The sequence below is a fragment of the Epinephelus lanceolatus genome, chromosome 6, assembly GCF_041903045.1.
Source record: "Epinephelus lanceolatus isolate andai-2023 chromosome 6, ASM4190304v1, whole genome shotgun sequence".
NCBI lineage: Eukaryota > Metazoa > Chordata > Actinopteri > Perciformes > Serranidae > Epinephelus > Epinephelus lanceolatus.
The window spans coordinates 2790672-2814963 of record NC_135739.1 but is presented as its reverse complement, the minus strand read 5'-3'; the positions used below and the strand labels follow the sequence as shown (position 1 = coordinate 2814963).

The window sequence follows — 24292 nt, the reverse complement described above, 5'->3', positions numbered from 1 at the left end:
CGGCCAGCTCAGACCAGCAGGGAAACTGACGCCCCCCGGAGATCAGTGCTGACTGCAGCATGGGGGCGGAGCCAAACACCGTTCATCTGCACACACTGTGATGCCACACAGCTGGTTCATATCAGCAAAGTTTCCCTTTATATTCATTGTCTTGTGTGGCGATCAGCAGTGATGTGGTGGTTCACTTTTCTATATGGAACCTGTGGACAGTCCCATTGGGGGCCCATTTTTCAGCCCATTTATTACCCACATGGGACAAACATACAAATGTTGGCTGGGTTCTGACCTAATCCAAAGATTTAATATATATATGATTCTAAAATTGTCCATTCTGCATAAGGAAAACTTTGAGTAGCTGAAGTTAAGAAAAAGATGTTGTGTTTTGCTGCTTTTATATGAATAAAAGATCTGAGTGCTAAAGTTCCAAAAATGTCTCCCTGTATTTTTGCTGTGCTTTTATTTTGAAGGTCAGGCACACAGACCACAAGTCTTATCCTGAAGTCACAGTGACAAGGAATCAAAAACATCACGCCCATTTATTGGCTTTTACTAAGCGCTGTTCATTCACAGTAACAAACACTGTAAAGTAAATACACTAAGAGATGGAGACATTACACAGTGTCCTGGGCTTTGAGTGGATGGACAGCAGGAGTATTTTGATATTTCTGTGTGTCTTTCTGTTGTTGGCTCATGTTTTGAAGAACAGAGCGCCCCCAAACTTTCCTCCAGGACCGTGGGCTCTTCCTTTCATCGGCGACCTTCATCGCATGGATCCCAGCAGAATCCACCTGCAGATGGGAGAGGTATGTATCAGAGTGCACAAGTGTGTGTGGAGCTATTGAATTCCCTCAGGATCAATAAAATATTATCTTATAATCTGAATCTTTCAAGTAACCACAGGTATTATATTAATGTAGTGAAGTACAACTTCCCTCTGAGTTGTAGTGGAGTAGAAGTATAAAGTAGCAGAAAATAAGTGAAGAACAAGAACCTCAAAATAGTGCAATACTTGAGTAAATGTACTTAGATACTGTCCACCATTGAGTGAAATAAAATGTCTGAGGCTATTTAAAAGACTCTACCTCTGTAATTACAAAATCCAGAAAGGGAAAACAACATTTCAGAGCTGCTATACAACAAGTTTCAGATTTTGGACAGGTAGTTAATCAGTAACTCAAACCGAAGACTAATTTACACAGGATCGAAGATTTATTATACTTGTAAAATATGGAGTGCTGTGATAGCCATGTGATTACAGGCTATGCCATAGGCTTTAACTGCAAAGTCCAAGGTTCTATTTCAACCTTGGGACCTCTGTTGCATGTCATACCCCTGGCCCTGGCACCAAGTCATAGTGTAAATCAAAATTTTCAGTAATTCAATTTTTCAATTGTATATATATATAAAATAAATCCTGAGTAGTCAATGTGAATTTATGCCGAAGTTCTGTAAATGATTGGACCTCATTGTGCAGTACTTTATCCAATAAATATTTAATTGTACTCCAAGAATCCCAGTTTAGCTCTGCATGTTGGATTTTTAATGACGGATTATTCCAAAGTTTTGTGGTCCTAGGGATATTAGGTGGTGAGGGGTGGTGTTGATCTGTGGGCTGTGGGTAGATGGAGGCTGTTGAGTTGGTGGGTTCTGGTTGCTGTCAGTGGGGCTCACAGGGTTCTGGGTCTGGGCTGGGCTGGGGGGCTCGTACTCTTCAGGGGGCTGGTCAGAAGTGGGACAGCTCAGTGTGTGGGTGTTGTTAGTGGGGGCAGGCTTCTCCTATTGAGCCCTTTCCTTTAAAGATATTTTTTGGGGGGCACTTTAATGGACAGGACAGCTAAGTTTGGAGGGGGGAGAGAGATAGGGGCCATGACATTCAGCAAAAGGCCACAGGCTGGATTTGAACCCGGGCCACTGCGGCAACAGCCTTGTACGTGGGGCGCCTGCTCTATCCACTAAGTCACTGACGCCCCAGGCCTTTTCCTTTATAAGGAGAAAGTCCAGTTCAAACTGCTTGAGGCTCCCCTGCACTAAGACATTCCCATTCTTACACACGTTGCCTGTCATCATGACAGTTTCTGGCCCTCTGCCTCTTTGATTTTGAGCTTCCAGCCATTACAGATGACCTCTTTCTTCACAGAGGGGTAGTGGGTACTGATGGCGGTGTGCCATGCCATTGGCTGGTCTGTGAGGAAGATCAAGTTGCTGACGTTTCCATTCTTGTATAGGTCAGAAAAGAGTTGGTGCTTCTCAAAGTCAAGGCAAGGCAAGAGTCCTTCCCAGCATTCGGTGAACACACATTGCAGCTGCCGCGCAGTGAGGATGAAGCAGTGAACCAGGATGTTATACCTCAAAATAACGATGAGGGGGTTTAGGATAGAAGAAGAAATATTTATGCTGGTATCAACAATGCTAATTTTTAAAAAGGCTACAGTAGTCAAATCCAGAGGTTAAACATTAACCTGTGACCCAGGTGCATGTTTGTGCTGCAGCCCTCTGAAGCTAGACTCTTATTTTTTTGTGTGTCATCCTCAGTGAACCAAAACACCAGTCTGCTCTGTGTGTTCAGTTTGCAGAGAAATATGGAAACATTTTCAGCCTCCAGATCTTTGGTGGAAGAGTTGTAGTCCTATATGGCTACAAGCTTGTGAGAGAGGCCCTGGTCCAAAGAGGAGAGGACTACACAGATCGCCCCTCTGTGCCATTGTTTGAAGCATTATATCGGAGTAAAGGTAGCATGTGTTGTGTTTTGTTTAAAAAGTCACTTGTTAAGTGTATTGTTAGGGTAGTAGCATCAAACTGTGTGTTAGTTATACTCATTTCCAATTACTTCTGGTCTAATACTGGTTTCTGTTTCCAAAGGTCTGGTGGGACGAAATGGCCCTCCATGGAAGGAGCAGAGGAGATTTGCTCTTCGTACACTCAAAAACTTCGGTTTGGGCAAGAAGACGCTGGAGACATCCATCCAGCAGGAGTGCCATTATCTCACTGAGGCTTTTGCCCTTCAGCAAGGCACTGAGCACATTTTACTTTCCAACAAGCAACAGCTAATTAGTAATAATGTGTCTTATAGTGCATGTGATCTCTCGTCAATTTTGCCCCACTTTTGAAACAGAACAAACACTGTGGAGCACTGGACCGTGCACCTTAGACCATGTGACTCTCTGTTTCCCTGCTTTATTATCTAACAGGCCGCACCTGGCAATCTGTGTGTGTCCAACCTGTTAATCATCCACAATCATTACGTCTTCTTCTGCCTGTGGCTCATTGCACATTTTATGGTTTTGACTTTCCTGCGTGTCTTGTCTACATTTTGTCTTTATTTTACAGGGAAGCCGTTTAACACCCAGTCATTGCTAAACAACGCTGTGTCCAACATCATCTGCTGCCTGGTGTTTGGAGAACGCTTTGAGTACACTGATAAGCACTACCAGAGTATTCTGAAGAACTTCAGTGAGCTAGTGCACTTAGAGGGAGGCGTGTGGGCACAGGTGAGCCTCCTTTGTAGATGCAGTGATCTTTTTTAAAATCAGGATTGATCCTGTAAGTTAAAGGTCCAGTGTGTAAGATTTAGGAGGATAAATTGGCCGAAATGGAATATAATCTAATCAATATGTTTTCTTTGGTGTATACTCACCTTAAAATAGGAATCATGCTTTTGTTACCTTAGAATGAGTCTACATAGGCAGCAGGTAATCGTCTACGGAGATTGTTTTGTTGCACTGCCATGCTTCTACAATAGCCCAGAATGGACAAACCAAACACTGGCTCTAGTCAGGATCATTCGCTTTCGCAGTTTAAATCACTGGGTAAACTTTGTACTCGTACTCGTCGTCCTCCGCTTATCCGGGTCCGGGTCGCGGGGGCAGCAGCCTCAGCAAAGAAGCCCAGACAGTCCTCTCCCCAGCCACTTTTGTTAGCTCTTCCGAGAGAACCCCGAGGCGTTCCCAGGCCAGCCGGGCGATGTAATCCCTCCAGCGTGTCCTGGGGCGGCCCTGAAGTCTCCTCCCGGTTGGACATGCCCGTAACACCTCCCAAGGGAGGCGTCCGGGAGGCATCCTTGCCAGATGCCCAAACCACCTCCTCTGTGTTCAGAGCCGAGGAGCAGCGGCTCTACTCCGAGTTCCTCCCGGATGTCTGAGCTCTTCACCCTATCTCTAAGGCTAAGCCCAGCCACCCTGTGGAGAAAACTCATTTCGGCCGCTTGTACTCGCGATTTCGTTCTTTCGGTCACTACCCAGAGCTCGTGACCATAGGTGAGGGTTGGAACGTAGCTCGACCGGTAAATCGAGAGCTTTGCTTTCTGGCTAAGTTCCCTCTTCACCACAACGGAACGGTTAAGCGGCTGCATCACTGCTGACGCCGCCCCAATCCGCCTGTCAATCTCCCGCTCCATCCTTCCCTCACTCGTGAACAAGATCCCGAGATACTTAAACTCCTCCACCTGAGGCAGGATCTGCCCCCCGACCTGGAGTGGGCAATCCACCCTTTTCCAGCTGAGGACCATGGCCTCAGACTTGGAGGTGCTAATTCTCATACCAGCCGCTTCACACTCGGCTGCGAACCGTCCCAGCAAATGCTGGAGGTCACTGTTCGATGGAGCTAGGAGGACCACGTCATCCGCAAAAAGCAGGAACGAGATCCTCCCGTCACCGAACCTGACACCCTCCACCACTTGGCTGCGCCTAGAAATTCTGTCCATGAAAGTTATTAACAGAACCGGTGACAAAGGGCAGCCCTGGCGAGTCCAACCCTCACCGGGAACAGATCCGACTTACTGCCGGCCACGCGAAACAGACTCGTGCTCCTTCGGTACAGGGACTGGATGGCCCTTAGCAAGGGGCCACCAACCCCATACTCCTGGAGCAACCCCCAGAGGATGCCCCTGGGGACACGGTCGTAAGCCTTCTCCAAATCCACAAAACACATGTGGACTGGTTGGGTGAACTCCCATACCCCCTCCAGCACCCTGGCGAGGCTATCAGAAAGCCCACCCCGGCCCTCCGCCTCTCACCCGGAGCAACTCCAGCAAAGGAGAGAGTCCAACCCCTCTCAAGGACTTGGGTTCCAGAGCCGGAACTATGTGACTATATCAAGCCGGTAGTGCTCAACATCTTCCACAAGCTCCGGCTCCTTCCCTGCCAGAGAGGTAACATTCCATGTCCCAAGAGCCAACTTCCGTAGCTGAGGATCGGACTGCCAAGGCCCCCGCCTTGGTCTGCTGCCCGATCCACACTGCACCGAACCCTTCTGGATCCCTCTGCGGGTGGTGGGCCTGCAGGGGGGACGAGCCCATGTAGCCGGTTCGGGCTGGGCCCGGCTGGACCCCATGGGCGAAGGCCTGGCCACCAGGCGCACGCCCAGAGGCCCCAACCCCGGGCCTGGCTCCAGGGCGGGGCCCGGTAACCCTCCAGGCCGGGTACTCAAGCTCTCGTTGTTTTCCATCATGAAGAGTCTTTTGAAAAAGACTTGTTCAAACTTGTTTTCTTTAATTTGGCTGAAATAAATGAACACTAAGGGAAATATCAAGACAAGGAATCTTATCACAATGCATGGAGGGTTTCATCCCAAGTCCAGCACCCTGAGACTGTACACTAAGCAGAATGAGGGGGCTGAGGACTGGTGAGCATCAGAGCCACTGTCCAGGATGAAACAACCAAGATCCAGGAATACGTCAGGAAGATGGCCCCTAAAGATGAGCTGCTAAGTGAAAACCTCAGGCAGCAGAAGAGGAGGACGAACCATCATGTAAGAACAAGCCCCTGCACGGCATGTACCACTGACAGATTGAAGACCTAACCCTAACCCATCAAGAAATCCTACCAGTGGCTGGAAAAGGCTGGACTGAACTGGACAGCACAGAAGCACTAATCATGGCAGCACAGGAACAGGCACTTAGTACGAGATCAATAGAAGCAGGGGTCTACCACAGCAGACAGGACCCCAGGTGCAGGCTGTGCAAAGATAGTCCTGAGACAGTTCAGCACATAACAGCAGGGTGTAAGATGCAGGAAGAGCGTACATGGAATGCCATATCCAAGTTGCTGGCATAGTGTACAGGAACATCTGCACTGTGTGAGGGCTGGAAGTCCCAAGGTCAGAATGGAAGACACCTCCTAAGGTGGTTGAGAATGACCAAGCTAAGATCCTGTGGGACTTCCAGATCCAGACTGACAAACTGGTGATGGCTAACCAACCGGACATCATGTTTATCAGCAAACAACAGAAGAAGGCAGTGGTGATAGGTGTAGCAATCCCGAGGTGTGTCCTCCGTAAGCTTGGGTCCTCTACCAGAGGCCTGGGAGTTTGGGGGTTCTGCGCAGTATCTTAGCTGTTCCTAGGACTGCACACTTCTGGACTGAGGCGTCAGATATTGTTCCTTGAATCTGCCGGAGCCACTCTCCCAGTTTGGGGGTCACAGCCCCGAGTGCTCCAATTACCACTGGCACCACTGTTGCCTTTACTCCAAACATCTTTTCTAGCTTCTCTTTTAGTCCTTCGTATTTCTCAAGCTTCTCGTGTTCCTTCTTCCTGATGTTGCTGTCGCTTGGGATTGCTACATTTATCAGCACTGTTTGTCGATCAATACAATGTCTGGTTGGTGAGCCATCACCAGTTTGTCAGTCTGGATCTGGAAGTCCTGCAAGATCTTAGCTTGGTCATTCTCAACCATCTTAGGAGGTGTCTTCTATAGCAGACTCCTGTACTAAAAATATCTAAAGTGTAAATACTCATTATGCAGTAAATCCTCTATCACAGTGCGTGTAATTTTATATTGCAATATTGATTCATTGTGATTTATGGGTAGTGCTTTTTGACAAATCCAATACTGATAAATTAGTTTAGCCTCCACTTGGGTCTGTTACCTGTTTGCTGATGATCTGGTCTTCATGCTCTGTAGATTTATAACGCAGTACCCTGGCTGATGAAGTGGCTGCCTGGACCTCACAGGAAGATTTTCACTATGACACAATATATGATTGACTTTGTACAAGCCAAGATCAACGAACACAGAGGGAGCTTTGACCTGTCCTCACCAAGAGACTACATCGACTGCTTCCTCGCTGAGATGGAAGAGGTGAGTGTTTTTATGTCTGTGTTTTGTTTGTTCTCTTTGCATTTGCTGATGAAATATGTCAACCGACACTACAAACTGTTCTTTGTGTTATTGACAGATGAAGGACAAAGACTCTGGTTTTGATTTAGAGAATTTGAGTATTTGTGCTCTGGACCTGTTTGGTGCTGGAACTGAAACAACAACCACGACTTTACACTGGGGACTGCTGTACATGATCTACTACCCTCACATACAAGGTGTGTGTATGTATGAGTAATATCTGTCCCAACTGTAAGTGTCCTGACAAGCATCAGAGGTCCCTCAGTCGTCCACGCAGAACTCAGCCTCACTCTGTTTCCTGTTGTCACTGTGTGCAGAGAGAGTCCAGGCTGAGATAGATACTGTCGTTGGTTCATCCAAACAGCCCTCGATGACTGACAGAGAAAACATGCCCTATACTGATGCCGTCATCCATGAGATCCAGAGGATGGCCGACATCATTCCCCTCAATTTGCTCCACATGACAAACAAGGACACCACACTGGACAAGTACACACTGCCAAAGGTACATGGTGCACATGTGATTGCTTTACAGTATGTGAGCAACATTTAGCGTTACATTTAGGGATGCACCCATAGATAGATTCCTGAACAGAGGAGCCCCTCTGGCCTTCACCTGCAACATTTTTTTGGGCAAATTTTGGCCAAAATTGATGCGACACAACAGAAAAACATCGGCCACCGCTGACTGACAGTCAACAAGGTGAATATCGGCCAATACCGATGTTTGGCCGATAAATTGGTGCATAACTAGTTGTATTGTTACTTGGCAGATACATGACAGTGCATCTCAGGCAACACAAAGCAGCGTAACAAATTTCTTTCCACAGTAGTGCATTTAAAAACAGTAATGTGTAATACATTGATTGTTTGAGATACAACCCCAATACTGACTAAAACAAACTCGCCAGAGGAAGAACTTCCATTTATTGTTTTCATTCATGATATCTTCTCAGGGCACCCCTGTCCTGCCCACGCTGACCTCAGTTCTACGTGATGAGACGATGTGGGAAACTCCACACTCCTTCAACCCTCAACATTTTCTGGACAAGGACGGCAAATTTAGGAAGAGAGAGGCCTTCCTCCCCTTTTCAGCAGGTCAGTCAGTAGTCTCTAAAACTGAGTTATATGTTCTGAGCTGCAGCATTATCATGTGGTCAAAGGAGAAATTGTGTGACTTTGTTCAAAATCAAATTTATTTATTTATAGCAGCTAACCCTAACCCACATTTAAAAACAACTCACTTTGACCAAAACACACAAGAGGCAACATAACATTCAAGTACACAGCTCACACATTTAGAGACACAACACACACAGGCATGCATCAGGGAAAGCCACATCAGAGGGACTCAAACACTGATGAATGAAAATGGGTTTGGAGCCTGGACTTAAAAGAGTCAATGAAGGGGGCAGATCTGATTGGTAGGGAGATGCTGTTCCACAGGTCTGACATGTAGGACGGGGCCAGACCATTAAGGGCTTTGTAAACAAACAGGAGAACCCGAAAGTCAGATCTGAGCTTTACAGGCAATCAGTGGAGAGAGGCCGTTCTTTAGTACTCAAGGCAGTTTATAAGACTGGCAACACTGGGCTGGTGTTTAGTCTTGAGAGAGAGATACAGCTGTGTGTCGTCAGCATAGAAGTGGAAGGAGATGTTATATTTTTCAGTAATTTTGCCGAGAATAAGGATGTACAACAAAAAGAGAATATAACTCATCTGTTGTGTATCGTCAGGTAAGCGTGTGTGTCTCGGGGAGCAGCTGGCCAGGATGGAGTTATTCCTCTTCTTCACCTCCCTCCTTCAGAGGTTTTCTTTCTCAGCACCTGCTGGAGAGCAGCCCAGTCTGGATTACAAGTTAGGAGCCACTCTGTGTCCCAAACCTTACCGCCTCTGTGCCGTACCACGATAAACCACCGCCTGCCCCAAACTGAACCATCACCAACACAAAGAGTCCCTCTGTCTAACTACAGTTATCTTGTGATGCATCAACAAGTGGTTATAATGAAAGTTAAATAAATGTCTTCCTCTTTCTTTAATAGGTTGTGTGACTGTTGTTAGGATGGTGGTTCTTCCCAAATTACTTTAATCTGTTTAAGAACATTCCTGTCTACTTCTTAAGACTCTAGACTCCATCATTATGCCCTTTGTCTGGGCCAACAAGCCTTCTTGCATCTCTAAGACACACCTACAGAAGCCCACGACTGAACGGGGTCTTTGCCTCTCTGTGTTTTGTCATTATTATTGCTGGGTCTTTGAACAGAGAATCTCACACACTGCGCTCGCTCAGCTTCACAATTTATAAGTAAGATTAACATTTTGGTCCTCCTGAACCTTTATCAACAGTGTTCCACACAATTATTTCCAACACTGAGCTTAAATAGAAACTGCTCCACCCATTTCACAGGTGTGCACAGGTGTGAGGGAATTAATGTGTTTCTCAATAAATGACAACAGCCTGTGCACCATATGTCACATGCTGTAATGGATTTGGGGATCTCAAAAGACCAACTCATGACATTTGAATGACTTATGAAAGTTGTAAGGCCAATCTTTTAAATAGCCTTTATTTTGTGAGGATCTTGAGTGTTTTTCCAATGTTTTTTTGTTCCCTTGTTCTCTCTTGTTTGTGGGAAACATGACACATGTTTGATTAGCATTAAGAGAAGCAGCAGCTGAGCAGCTTGAAAAAATAAAATGCCTACTCAATACGACTGCTGTGAAATAACATGATCCTGAAAGAGACAGTTGGTGCTTCTCAGAGTCAAGGAAGGATCTTTAAATGGTTCATCGAATCCTGCCGCAGGACTCTTTCGATGTCAAGGATCCTACAAATACGAGGACGCGGTCCTTTCTTCAGAGAATTTTCAAGGATGCATTATGTATCCTTAGTAGGCATGAAGTACCCACAATACTTTGCAAAAGCTTTGCCAGAATTGAAGGCGGGGCCTCTTCAATGAGCACACCTGGGTACTTGTTAGCCTGCTCTGGTGTATCTTTACTGAATGCTAGGGAGGAGTCGAACCTATCTTCTGTAGGACCTGACTTTGTAGCACCTAGAAACATCCTTGACTTTGAGAAGCAATAATAGCTGTGCATTTTTTCAATTTTTTGGGTGCTTTAAGCAACACAAGCTGAGTGCAATTTAGTTCCATTATATTTGAGAGAAGGCAGACATCTCTTAAATCTCTTATATCTCCAACACTTTGCTACTCACACCAAAATATGCTCGGAAAAATAGGTATTTTGTACGGTGGTGAGAAACGCACTGCAGAAAACAAATGCAAAGGGAAAATGCTGCAAATACAGCCCGTCACTGATCAATAAAGTATCCAACCATATGTGGAGACAAGGTCGAAAATAAACGTTAAATGCAATCAAACCCCTGGGGTGTCCCGGAAAGTAACGTTAGTTACAGTAACGTTAGCTAACATTACTACTACGGATACACTACTCGTGTAGAACTCAAAGTCTCTAGCATGTTAATGTCAGCTGTGTAAATCAGCTTCACTTTCATTATACAGTAAAAGATGAGGTCCACGTGTGAAAAACAAGAAAGAAATATAATAAAGAATACATACCTTTCTGTGTTGCCTGTCCCGGCTCCAACTTTCCTCCAAACATAACTTTCTTCTTCTCGCTCACTCATCTGTCTCTCGGGTGGAAGCTCAGCACTGCCCCTAGAGGCCTGGAGCACTTCCGTTGTATGAGTGTATATGCAGTGTTTTCTTTTTGCATTTGTTTTCTTATTTGCAGCACGTTTCAGTATTTGCAGCACGTTTCTGTATATGCAGCGTTTTCCCGTTGCATCTGTTTTCTCATATGCAGCGTGTTTCTCTATTTGCATCGCGTTTGTCCTTGTCAGCCACCGTAATTTTTTGATGTGGGGGTGAACATAGACTGTAAATAAAGATATATATACTGTCCCCTCAACCATCAAAACACAATCAACTAATAAATGATTATGTATTATGAAAGATAAAATTACCCAATAGTTACAGTCAGCTCAACCTTTACTTGCTGCAACATTAAAGTAATGCGTAAACATTATAACAATAATTTTATATAACTTTAACTTGTTATATTCATATATATATCCATATCTGTCTCTCTCTCTCTATATATATATATGTATGTATATACATATGTGTGTATGTATATGAACCACACAATAAATCTGCTCCTTTTACCACCTTTTCTTATAAAAAAAAGTAACAGGTTTTTAGAATATTATAACAAAAACTATCTGATGTGAAATGAACTGTTTGTTTGTTTGTTTGTTTGTTTGTTTTTGTATTTTTTCTTATGTCCATTCTTACTTTATTCATTCTAACAATTCTCAACATATATGTTTTGATATTTTAATTATTTAACTCTCAGCTTCTGTAGAATGGTACTCATCTTTCATTGCAATTCATGTTTTCAGCTCTCATGTATTGTTGCCTTTTGGTTTTGTACCTGACGTGTTTTGGACATTGTATTGCTCGATAAAGTTTTTTTTAAAACTATGTTGCAAAATACAGTCACATATGTTTTTTTGCTCTTATTTTGAAGGTCAGGCATGTAAACCGGAAGTCTTCTCCTGAGATGATGCTGATTAGAATACAAAAACATTCCGCCCACATAACAGACTGCACTGAGCACTGTTCAGTCACAGCAGCAGAGTTAACTCTGTAAAGTAAACACACTAAGAGATGGAGACATTACACAGTGTCCTGGGCTTTGAGTGGATGGACAGCAGGAGTGTTTTGATATTTCTGTGTGTCTTTCTGTTGTTGTCTCATGTTTTGAAGAACAGAGCGCCACCAAACTTTCCTCCAGGACCGTGGGCTCTTCCTTTCATCGGCGACCTTCTTCGCATGGATCCCAGCAGAATCCACCTGCAGATGGGAGAGGTATGTCAGCTGGAAGAAGTACTCAGATACTTTAACTGAAGAGGTAAAAGTGTTGCTTTCAAAGTTTACTTAAGTACATGTGCAAAAGTGTTGGCATCAAAGTAGTCATTTTGCAGAATGGCTGATTTCACAATGTGATAATATTGGATTATAATTATTGATGCATTAGTGTGTCCATCACTTCAGTGTTGCAGCTGGTGAACACAGAGCTATAAATTCCCTCAGGATCAACAAGGAAGTGTCAGTTATTTTAACTGGTGTTTGTGTCATTAATCTGAATCTTGTTAAAAACACCTCAAGTCATTAAAATCCATCAAACAAAAACAGGTAGTCAAGGACAACCATATAACACTACAGAACGACATCAAAACAGACAGTAATACAAAACAAGGACAACACATCTAGTGCAAAAAAGAAAATACAAGTGTGACAAATACATTTAGTGCAGTCTAATACAGTGCAACATGATTTTGATGTGTGGTAAAAAGTGAGCCAAAGCAATGCAAAACCATGATTATAGTCATAATTTATGGGAGTGTGGGTATGAGTGACGTTGTAAAGTGCTGCAGTGCTCAGTTATTGATATAAAAAGCTTGAGCCAGCCTTGTAAATGCTTTTTAAAGATGGAAGAGCTGGAGCAATCTCTTATGGAGATTGGCAGGCTATTCCAGATTTTACTACCTCTGACAGATAAGACAGTGAGCTTGCTCTAGTGGAGGCGTTACTGATTGATTTACGTTTAAAAAACTGACTCAGAGGTGGAGGTGCATGTCCATCCAAGATCTTATATACAGAACACGCAAGATTGAAGGTAGTAAAATTGTCGAAGCTCAGGATGTTGCAGTGATGATAAGAGAAGGGGTTTTTTTATCAAAGATCTTCAAAGATTTTTTATAAAGAGTTTGACAAGCGACTAATTAAAAAATGTTTCTGAATATTTTTGGTAAAAAAAAAAAAAAAGTCAGTTTGACAGTTTGACCTGAGATTGAAACAGAGAGTCTCTCAGTGTGCTTCTGCACTCTTTGTGTCCGTTATGGCGAGCGTACAAAAATGCAGGAGTGCAATCTGCCCTCAGAGGAAGCAGAAATCTGCTGGTCTGATGGAGGGATACTGACCACAGGTCACACTCTCCACACTGTGATGATACAAAGCTGGTTGAGAATCAGCAGAGTATCCCTTTGATAGCAACTGCACATTGAGTCACTCCTGCATTAGTGTCAACACTCACTGATGTGGTTGCAGGAATAACACTCCCAGCTGGCACCAGACATCAATATGACGTCAGAAAGATGTTGAGCTCTTATGTCAGACAGATGTTAAATTTTGTTTGGAAAGAAAATGGGGTTGACGGTAGGGCCCGACCGATTTATTGCCCGGCCGATTTATTCGGCCGATTATAGCCATTAGAGAATAATCGGCAATGGCCAAAAGTTGACACTTATATTTTCATCACGAATAAAATGCAGGGAATATGGTGTTTTACTTAGAAATGACCTTTTTTGCACTACATATTTTTGATTTATTTTATGTTTGGATTGTTCTTATGCTGCTTGCCCCACATAACAAAATACCTCAATCTTTGGCAGTTACCTTTTTATTGTTTGTTTTCAAATATGTTGTAATTTTTGCACTATAACCTGCCTCTGTTAAATTGGCAATAATAAGAAGAACTCTGGTGCTGTGAACAAACATGTGAATGTCTTAATTCATTTAGACTTTGTATGATTATTTTATTTCCCGGAGGTTTACTGCCTTTTTGCACATGATATTTTTGATTTATTTTGTGTTCAAATTGTTCATATGCTGCTTGTTCCACACAATTTCTGATAATTAAAGTATTTGAAAATAGTAAAATGTTCTTCCTTCAATTTATATCTTTGTAACGAGTGTTTGAATTATATTTAAGCCATCAAAAGCAGGTATTTCGCGTTTTTTAAAATTGAAAAACGTAAAAATTGAATCGGCCGATATATCAGTTATCGGATGTTTTTATTCCATAATATCGGAATTGGCATCGGCCCCAAAAAATCCATATTGGTCGGGCCCTAGTTGACGGTATTTAAATGTTTAACAATGCTAGAATATCACAGTATGTGGACGCTAACATGATGACGCTTTGCAGACGTTGGGTTTTGTTTTATATATATTTTACGACTGAACGTCATTATTCCACGTCAAGATAATGTTGGCATGAGACGTTTGGAAGATGTTGGTTTTTGATTAATTAATGAAACAAATTAAAACCAACAAATATCAGCATCATTTGTCGTCAGTATTCTACGTCAATGAAGTTTGCATTAGATGTTGTCCTGACGTTGAATTTGGTCACCTGACGTCATAACCTAAATTCAACCAAATATGAACTCTAAAGACACTGGCCAGCCGCGTTGTGTTGGGTCCACTTTGCACCTGGTCAGAGGTATTGGAGGGGTCGTTGTTGTCAGACATTTAATAGCCTCGCTATGAGGCAGTGTTGCTGCAATGTTCATGTAGCTGCAGTCGCTTGTTTCAGGATTCAGGTCATTGTACCTCAAAATAACTATAAGGGAGTTTAGCATGGAAGAGGGAACATTTCTGCTGCTATCAACAATGCTAAAGAGGCAACAGTAGTCGAATCCAGATGTTATACATTAACCTGTGACCCAGGTGCATGTTTGTGCTGCAGCCCTCTGAAGCTAGACTCTTTTTTTTTGTGTGTCATCTTCAGTGAACCAAAACATCAGTCTGCTCTGTGTGTTCAGTTTGCAGAGAAATATGGAAACATTTTCAGCCTCCAGATCTTTGGTGGAAGAGTTGTAGTCCTATATGGCTACAAGCTTGTGAGAGAGGCCCTGGTCCAAAGAGGAGAGGACTACACAGATCGCCCCTCTGTGCCACTGTTTGAAGCATTAGTTGGGAGAAAAGGTGTGTGTGTTGTGTTGTGTTTAAAAAGTCACAAGTTAGTATTTAGTTAGAGTGGTAGCATCAAACCATTATGGGCATATTAGCATTCAGCTAGCTGTTAGTTCTTCTGGTCTAACGCTGTTTTGTGTTTCCAAAGGTCTGCTGATATCAAACGGCCCTCCATGGAAGGAGCAGAGGAGATTTGCTCTTCGTACACTCAAAAACTTCGGTTTGGGCAAGAAGACGCTGGAGACATCCATCCAGCAGGAGTGCCATTATCTCATTGAGGCTTTTGCCCTTCAGCAAGGCACTGAACACATTTCACTTTTCAACAAGCAACAGCTAATTAGTAATAATGTGTCTTATAGTGCATGTGATCTCTCGTCAATTTTGCCCCACTTTTGAAACAGAACAAACACTGTGGAGCACTGGACCGTGCACCTTAGACCATGTGACTCTCTGTTTCCCTGCTTCACTGATCATCCATAGTCATTACATAAAGTACTTTTCTTCTGCCTGTGGCTCATTGTGCATTTTATGTTTTGACTTTCCTGCGTTTCTTGTCTACATTTTGTCTTTATTTTACAGGGAAGCCGTTTAACGCCCAGACACTGATAAACAACGCTGTGTCCAACATCATCTGCTGCCTGGTGTTTGGAGAACGCTTTGAGTACACTGACAAGCAGCACCAGAATATTCTTCAGATCTTCAATGAGCTATTGTACTTACAGGGAAGCGTGTGGGCACAGGTGAGCCTCCTTTGTAAACAAGATGCTGTGATCTTTGTAAAATCAGGTCTGATCCTGTAAGTCATTAGTGTACTTTAATAACTATTTTGTAAAAATGTTCCAGAAAGACATAAATACCATTGATATGAACTTAAGTAGACAAACACAAAAAGGAATTAACTGAGAAGCTGTGATAAAAATTTGCGTAGTCAGTTTGTGTAGTCAGATACTCTACAAGTATCAATACGATAACGTATTACTACTGCAATACTTAAAATACTCCATTACAAGTTAAAGTCTTGAATTTAAGCTGAAGTAAAGTAGAAAAGTATTATCAGCAAAATTTACTAAAAGTATCTAAAGTATAAATAATTCAACAAAATGTCCCTGTGATTGATATATCCTTTTATATCATTATTAGATTGTGACTGCATTAATGTGTAAGAAGCATTTACTGTTGTAGCTGGAGCTAGTTTTAACTCCTTTACTTGGCTCATTAGAGCTACAGTCACTAACCTTTATAGATAATTTTTTGTCTTATTTGCTGAAACTGTCAGTGTGTCCACACAGAAGCACATCACACAGATAATCATCATGTTTCTCCTCCTTATAGTGCTTCTAATGGCATTTGCTAGAATCTACCGTAGCTCATGGAAAACACTCAAATCAAAGCCGAGGAGTCTCTAACACAGCTGTCAGTCATGTCAGTCACTGCTCCTGAGCTGCAGCCAAACTGTCAAACCAGGCGGCGCTGATCAAATACGAACCAAGATTCTGTTGCTGCGTTGCCTGTTGTTGTCTCAGATGTTTGTTTCGTCTGATGGGTGGTGCTGAGTCTTTGGGTTGACTGTTTTTCAACGTGGTGGTCGGGGCGCAAACTTTCTCATTTTACAGCTAAACAGTGCACTAAGATCGGAAGATTGGCGGCTTGATCCATGGCTACTCCAGCCCACATGTCGACGTATCCTTGAGCAAGACACTGAACCCCAAATTGCTCCTGATGGCCGTTTGATCAGTGTGTGAGAGCATGTGAATGGTGACTGAGTAGCAGGTGGCACTGTGTATGGTAGCGTCAGCCACCAGTGTGTGTGAATGGGTGAATGTGACATGTAGGTTAAAAAAACGTTTCGAGTGGTCGGAAGACTAGGAAAGCGCTATAAGTACAGTCCATTTATGAAAGCAATGAAAGCACTTTTCTGTTCTGAGTTGAAGTTTTTCCAACTCAAGGAGTTCAGAGCATTTTGACAAAAACAACAAGCAAAAAACTTAAATCTCAGTAAAAACAACTAGTCCATACCTATTATGTACAGCATACCATACCATGACTTAGTCATACCAAACATTAGAAAACAACACCAACATTGGTCCACAGGGGGAGCCACAGCGATCGGTCGCATTTTAGCCATTTTGAAGCATTTTTCTGTTGTTATAGCGCCACCCAGTTGCCAATTAGAGTTAAATTTCTCCAGTCACCTTGAGGCGTCCTGTTCTACATATCTACCAAGTTTAGTAAAAATCCATATGGCGGTTAGGCCTAGATAAGAAATGAGCTCTCTAGCGCCCCCATTTTGTTTGATGGGGTCAATAATGGAGGGGTCCCCTCAGATTATGTGTGGTCATATGCCTACAAAGTTGCGTGGTGATGGGTGAAACCCTTGAGATGTTATACACCTTTATGTGATGAGCCACACCCTCCGCAATATTCATTGCCTTATAGAAGCTCAGTTTTAGTAAGTTTTCCAACTTTTGCCAAGAGGGAACTTTAGATATTGGTCCCTAGATTATGTTCACCCAGTTTCATGCAGATCGCTCAAACTTCCTAGGAAGAGATCCATTTGAAGTGTTTTTCAAAAAATTCAAAATGGCGGAAAATCTATATAAGCGGAAGTTATGGGTTCTTGAGGCAAATGTGTTCCTCATGAGGAGAGGCATCTCTGTGCAAAGTTTCATGTCTCTACGACATACGGGCCATGAGATATGCCCATTCAAAGTTTGACATTTCAATGGGTTGCTATAGCGCCCCCCTTTGGCCAATTGATGTAATATTGCTTCATTGGCATCCTCCCATGACCCTCTACCACTGTGCCAAATTTCACATGGATTGACCAAGTCAGTGAGGAGAAAAACGTGGAACAGACACACACACACACACAGTTTTTGTCATTATACAGTAAAGATTACAAAAAGCCACCTCCAGCTGGTAAAATGCTTTCTGTGTGAACACTGAGACATTTATAACTGCTAACAACTCAAACACACCAAAAAGTGACATTGGGCTCCAACTAGACAGCTGTCATATGAATACAGTGGACTACAGTATTTCACTCTGAAATGTAATAGAAGGATAAAGTAGAACAGATTTTAAATATTCAAGTAAAGTGCAAGTACCCCAAAAAGTACACTACATTAGTAAATGTACTCAGTTACTCTCCACCACTGTGTGTAGCAACCAAAGCATACTTAAGAACAGTACGTTCTGCAGAATATGCACCAACTGGCAATTTTGTTGACTGACAGCAGGTGGTGATATTGTGATGTAGACATCCAAACTCAGCAGGTCATAGATAGTAAATGAGATGTATATGTTGACTTGTCACTGCAGACATTTTGACTTGTCACATTAGGAAAAGCAAAACTGTCACTAACAACATTAACACTGACTCTGTTGAACTTCAGTGTCCCATGACAGTGTGACAGTGAGCCACCATGCACAATACCAGGACCCTGAAACTGAAGCAGCTAAATGGTATTCGGACATCAGCCATCCATCCATCCATCCATCCATCCATCCATCCATCCATCCATCCATTTTCATCTGCTTATCAGGGGCCGGGTCAGAGGGGCAGCAGGCTGAGCAAAGCACCCCAGACGTCCCTCTTTCGAGCAACACTCTCCAGCTTCTCCTGAGGGATCCCAAGGTGTTCCCAGGCCAGATGAGATATATAATCCCTCCAGCGTGTTCTGGGTCTGACCCGGGGCGTCCTACCGGTGGGACGTGCCCGGAACACCTCTAACAGGAGGCGCCCAGGAGGATCCTGATCAGATGCTGAACCACCTCAACTGACCCCATTCGATGCGAAGGAGCAGCGGCTCTACTCCAAGCTCCCTTCGGATGTCTGACTCCTCCCCCTATCTCTAAGGCTGAACCCAGACACCCCACGGAGGAAACTCATTTCAGCTGCTTGCACCTGTGATCTCATTTTTTCGGTCACTACCCAGAGCTCATGACCATAGGTGAGGGTTGGGACGTAGATGGACCAGTAAATCGAAAACTTTAAATTCTGGCTCAGCTCCTTCTTTACGATGATGGTCCTGCGCAGCGCCCACATCACTGCAGAAGCTGCACCAGACCACCAGTCACATGCTCCACTCTACCCTGACTCATGAACAAGACCCTGAGATACTTGAACTCCCTTGCTTGATGCAATAACTCTCTCCCAACCCAGAGGAGGCAATCCACTGGTTTCTGGCAAAGAACCTTTCCTCAGACTTGGGAGGGGCTGAATTCCTCATCCAGACTGCTTCCCACTCGGCAGAGCCTGCTGGAGGTCACGGTGTGATAAAGCCAACAGAACCATATCATCTGCAAAAAGCAGAGACGCAGTTGTGAGGTTCCCAAACCAAACACCTTCCTCCTCCTAGCTGCCCTTCGAGACATCATTGATTTTACTATTCACACCTGTGCTTTTCTGACTGTGACATGTCAAAATATTTCCTGTGAAAAACGTCCTATTGCTGTAAAAGTGCAGGTGTATATAGTGACATAAGTGGTAAATAATATCCTCTATCACAGTGCGTGTAATTTTATATTGCAGTATTGATTCATTGTGATTTATGGGTAGTGTTTATTGACAAATTTGATATTGGCAAATTAGTTTAGCCTCCACTTGTGTCTGTTGCCTGTTTGCTGATGATCTGGTCTTCATGCTCTGTAGATTTATAACGTATTTCCCTGGCTGATGAAGTGGCTGCCTGGACCTCACAGGAGGATATTCACTCTGACACAATATATTATTGACTATGTACAAGCCAAGGTCAATGAACACAGAGGGAGCTTTGACCTGTCCTCACCAAGAGACTACATCGACTGCTTCCTCACTGAGATGGAAGAGGTGAGTGTTTTTATGTCTCCGCTTTTATGTCTAGAATTATGATTTTGGGTTGTCTGTACGTCCATACATCCCAGTCTTGTGAACACCCTGAGGGAATCTCTTCAAATTTGGCACAAACATCCACTCAGACCCAACAATGAACTAATTAGATTATAGTGGTCAAAGGTCAGGGTCATTATGTCTTTGCATCCGTCTCATTCTCGTGAATGTGATATCTCAAGAGCGCCTCTTGGACTTAACAATGAACTGATTAGATTTTGGTGGTCCAAGGACATGGCCACTATGACTTTGTCCTTCTCATTCTCATGAACATGACATCTTAAGAACACCTTTAGGGATTTTCTTCACATTTGCCACAAACATCCTCTTGGACTTAACAATGAATTGATTAGATTTTGGTGGTTAAAGGTCAGGGTCATTATGACCTTGCGCCCATCTTATTCTCATGAAGTGATATCTCAAGAACACCTTGAGGGGCTTTCTTCAACTTTGGCACAAATGTCCACTTGAACTTAACGATGAACTGATTCGATTTTGGTGGTTAAAGGTCAAGGGTACCGTGACCTTGCGCCTGTCTCATTCTCATGAACATGATATATCAAAAATGCCTCGAGAGCTTTTCTTCGACTTTGGCACAAACGTCCACTGGTAGTCAAAAGACAAGGCCACTGTGACCCTGTCCATCGCGTTCTCATGAACGTGATATCTCAAGAACGCCTTGGGGGATTTTCTTCAACTTTGACACAAACATTCATTTGGACTTAACAATGAACTAGTTAGATTTTGGTGGTCAAAAGACAAGGTCACTATGACCTTGCGTCTGTCTCATTCTCATGAACATGATATCTCAAGAGCACCTTGACGGATTTCTTCAAATTCGGCACAAATGTCCACTTGGACTTAAAGATTCGATTTTGGTGGTCATTGGTCGCTGTGACCTCACACAACATGTCATCTGTTATAACTCAAGAATTAATTAGCTAATTATGACAAAATGTCACATAAATGTCTAATTGGATAAAATGATGACATGACGAAATCACAAAAACTCTTCTGGCCTGTATTCAGCGTCATATCTTAGGAACAGATGGCACAGGTACAGATATTTGATCAGATATTGAACTGGTATCACTTATCTTGGGTGCCCTTCTTGAAACTGTGTTGATTGTACAGAACCTCTGTTCTGCAGGGTTGAAGATGTCTGGGAAGCATCCAAGTTTTAAATTATGTATCGTTTTTGCAGCAATGTCCATATTTGAAGCATTGACATAACTTGACTTGTTCGCAGAGGCATGTCTCTGTGTTGTGTTTGCTCTCTTTGCATCTGCTGATGAAACATGTCAACCGACACTACAAACTGTCCTTTGTGTTATTGACAGATGGAGGACAAAGATTCTGGTTTTGATTTAGAGAATTTGAGTATTTGCACTCTGGACCTGTTTGGTGCTGGAACTGAAACCACAACCACGACTTTACACTGGGGACTGCTGTACATGATCTACTACCCTCACATACAAGGTGTGTGTGTGAGTAATATCTGTCCCATTTCATTTCTGTATGGTTTGTAAGTTTCTTGACGTGACAAGTATCAGAGGTCCCTCACAGGTCAGGCCTATATTAGAAGAGTAAGTGTGTGGGATGTGTTATGCATAAATTTCCCCTCAGTCGTCCACGCAGAACACAGCCTCACTCTGTTTCCTGTTGTCACTGTGTGCAGAGAGAGTCCAGGCTGAGATAGATACTGTCGTTGGTTCATCCAAACAGCCCTCGATGACTGACAGAGAAAACATGCCCTATACTGATGCCGTCATCCATGAGATCCAGAGGATGGCCGACATTCTTCCCCTCAATGTGATCCGCATGACAAGCAAGGACACCACACTGGACAAGTACACACTGCCAAAGGTACATGATGCACATGTGATTGCTTTACAGCAGTGGTTCCACAGGGTCCAGATTTCTCCTCAGTCACTAGTTCAAGGTTTGCACAGTTTAATATATTCAGCATCATATTTACGTTGAGTAGCTGTTTGGTTGTCCCTAGTCTGAGTGGGCAGAAGTTCGCTGCATAGATCAGCCTCTCATTGGGCGGAACGAGCCACCCGCTGAAGTCCCGCCCTACCACCTCCGGTTGTGTAGCAGGTTTCAACACGTCCTTTACTAACGTTTGCGGTGTTCGATCTTGCAGGGATGTAGCCATTTTTCTGCCATGGTTCACATCCTGTAGGTGATATTTTTGTGGGCGTGTTACACCAAAACCTGTTTCCCCCCGGCAATATTTTTGCAAGCGCACCGTTGCTGTGGCACCGCCCAGAACGACTGTGATTGGTTGAAAGAAATAAAAAAAGCCGGGGTATTTTTTTCTCCAATCTTAAAGTGATAGTCGGCGCAGCCAGACCTTTCTTTTCTTGAGAAAGGTCTGGTGAGCGAGACTAGGCTGTCCCTCACCCTACAGAAGGAAACAGCACTTCAAAATAAAAGGTCTGTGCTGGAAATTCACTATACTTCAAAGTTTTTTACAAACTTGACACATTTGTGAGTCAGTTGTGGTCCATTCAAAATGGACCCACAACCCACCAATTGGGAACTAGTGGTTTACAGTATGTAAGCATATAACATTTAGCGTTTTATTTAGGGATGCACCCATGGATGGATTACTGAGCAGAGGAGCCCCTCCGGCCTTCACCTGCAAAATGTTCCCTAATTGAACAGGTGCTGATAAGGAAAAGACACAAAAAGACCTCAAAGAGACACAAAGGAACGGCAAAATGGGAAAAACAATTTTCAACAATTTTCTCCTCCTGCTGATTTCAACACAAATTTGTTGTTCACAGTGTAGAAGTATCAGTGAAACAAGGTGTACCCTCTGATGCATCAATAGGTAGTTTTTCTTTTCATCTTAAAGGCATCCCAGAGGAGGTTTCTGTTCATCCAAGACACATTTTCTATTGTCCCCAGTACGCCGTTAGTTTTGAGCCTTGCTTTTTATCCTGTGCCACATTGATGTGACACAGCAGAAAAACATTGGCCACTGCCATCAGTGAATATCATCTTATTTGTTGATAGACTGATGGCAGTCAACAAGATGAATATTGGCAGATCCCAAAGTTCAGCTGATAAACTGGTGCATCCCTCCCTGGCATTTGTGTGAAAATGCAGCAGCAGAGTAATGCAACATAACCCAAAGTAATGTAACTAATTATTTTCCACACAAATTAATCAAATAAATAAAGTAATAAGTTTCTTGTTTTATGACCCCAAAACTAATTAAAACAAACTCACCAGAAGAAAGACTTCTGTTAACTGTTTTCATTCTTGGCATTTTCTCAGGGCACCCCTGTCCTGCCCACGCTGATCTCGGTTCTACGTGATGAGACGATGTGGGAAACTCCACACTCCTTCAACCCTCAACATTTTCTGGACCAGGACGGCAAATTTAGGAAGAGAGAGGCCTTCCTCCCCTTTTCAGCAGGTCAGTCAGTAGTCTCTAAAACTGAGTTATATGTTATTTAACAGTTTCCTGTACATGAGAGGGAATCAGGTTTCAAGTCTTACTGTGTTCTGTGGTTGTTTCAGACTCTGAGCTGCAGCATTATCATGTGGTCAAAGTGGAAATAGTGTGTATATAACTCATCTGTTGTGTATCGTCAGGTAAGCGTGTGTGTCTCGGGGAGCAGCTGGCCAGGATGGAGTTATTCCTCTTCTTCACCTCCCTCCTTCAGAGGTTTTCTTTCTCAGCACCTGCTGGAGAGCAGCCCAGTCTGGATTACAAGTTAGGAGCCACTCTGTGTCCCAAACCTTACCGCCTCTGTGCCGTACCACGATAATCCACCGCCTGCCCCAAACTGAACCATCACCAACACAAAGAGTCCCTCTGTCTAACTACAGTTATCTTATGATGCATAAAAAAGTGGTTATAATGAAAGTTAAATGGAAACGTCTTCCTCTTTCTTTAATAGGTTGTGTGACTGTTGTTAGGATGGTGGTTCTTCCTAAATGTATTTACCTGTTTTAGAACATTCCTGTCTACTTCTTAAGACTCTAGACTCCACCATTATGCCCTTTGTCTGGGCCAGCAAGCCTTCTTGCATCTCTAAGACACACCTACAGAAACCCTCGGCCTGCTTCAAACTGAACCATCACCAACACAGTGTTTGTTCCACTGCATGTATCTTGTGATGCATCAAAGATATCTGCTGTATTGTTATTTTACTACAGTGACAGGGCTCAACACTAAAACTAACTAACTTTTAAAAGTGGCTGCCATTTTTAACTCCCCTTTAGTTATCCATCATGCAGTTATACTGTACGTCAGCTTAATAATGAAAATGTGACATAAAATAATGTTTAATGTTTTATCACATGAACTGAACAAAATTCTTTTTAGTTTGTGTTTTGACACTTTATAGAATTTGAATCTCATCAGTTAACGTGTCGTCTCGTCAGTGGGAGTGCCAGCTCCCCCTCACTATATCGTCGAGCTCCAGTGGTTGTCTAGCCCAGTGGTTCCCAGCCGGTCCAGCCACTGGGTCCAGATTTCTCCTCAGTCATTAGTTCAAG

The 24292-nt window shown here is 43.3% G+C and overlaps 2 protein-coding genes across 3 annotated transcripts; both read left to right on the top strand.

The window, feature by feature from the left end:
• The first annotated feature begins 540 nt into the window (after nt 1-540).
• LOC117253504 (cytochrome P450 2J4-like) lies at nt 541-9153 on the top strand. Its single transcript, XM_033620999.2, has 9 exons — nt 541-803; nt 2567-2729; nt 2860-3009; nt 3328-3488; nt 6899-7075; nt 7173-7311; nt 7432-7619; nt 8071-8212; nt 8851-9153. Exons 1-9 carry the CDS (start codon nt 603-605, stop codon nt 9024-9026), a joined length of 1497 nt encoding a protein of 498 aa, XP_033476890.2. The 5' UTR covers nt 541-602; the 3' UTR covers nt 9027-9153.
• A 2503-nt stretch (nt 9154-11656) lies between these two features.
• Nucleotides 11657-24095, top strand: LOC117253502 (cytochrome P450 2J4-like). 2 transcript variants are annotated; one of them, XM_033620997.2, is made up of 9 exons: nt 11657-12009; nt 14751-14913; nt 15050-15199; nt 15481-15641; nt 19556-19732; nt 21112-21250; nt 21450-21637; nt 23063-23204; nt 23384-24095. In XM_033620997.2, the coding sequence occupies exons 1-9, from the start codon at nt 11809-11811 to the stop codon at nt 23557-23559; spliced, it is 1497 nt and encodes a 498-aa protein (XP_033476888.2). In that variant the 5' UTR covers nt 11657-11808; the 3' UTR covers nt 23560-24095. The 2 variants fall into 2 exon arrangements, with proteins under 2 accessions (XP_033476888.2, XP_078024581.1); XM_078168455.1 differs by having other exon boundaries at nt 15050-15241.
• The last annotated feature ends 197 nt before the right edge of the window (nt 24096-24292 follow it).

Coding starts and splice junctions, on each gene's coding strand:
- LOC117253504 (XM_033620999.2), top strand. CDS start 603: ATGGAGACATTACACAGTGTCCTGGGCTTTGAGTGGATGGACAGCAGG. Junction 7,076..7,172: donor TCCTCGCTGAGATGGAAGAG/GTGAGTGTTTTT, acceptor TGTTATTGACAG/ATGAAGGACAAAGACTCTGG. Junction 8,213..8,850: donor CTTCCTCCCCTTTTCAGCAG/GTCAGTCAGTAG, acceptor GTGTATCGTCAG/GTAAGCGTGTGTGTCTCGGG.
- LOC117253502 (XM_078168455.1), top strand. CDS start 11,809: ATGGAGACATTACACAGTGTCCTGGGCTTTGAGTGGATGGACAGCAGG. Junction 14,914..15,049: donor AGCATTAGTTGGGAGAAAAG/GTGTGTGTGTTG, acceptor GTGTTTCCAAAG/GTCTGCTGATATCAAACGGC. Junction 15,642..19,555: donor AGGGAAGCGTGTGGGCACAG/GTGAGCCTCCTT, acceptor CATGCTCTGTAG/ATTTATAACGTATTTCCCTG.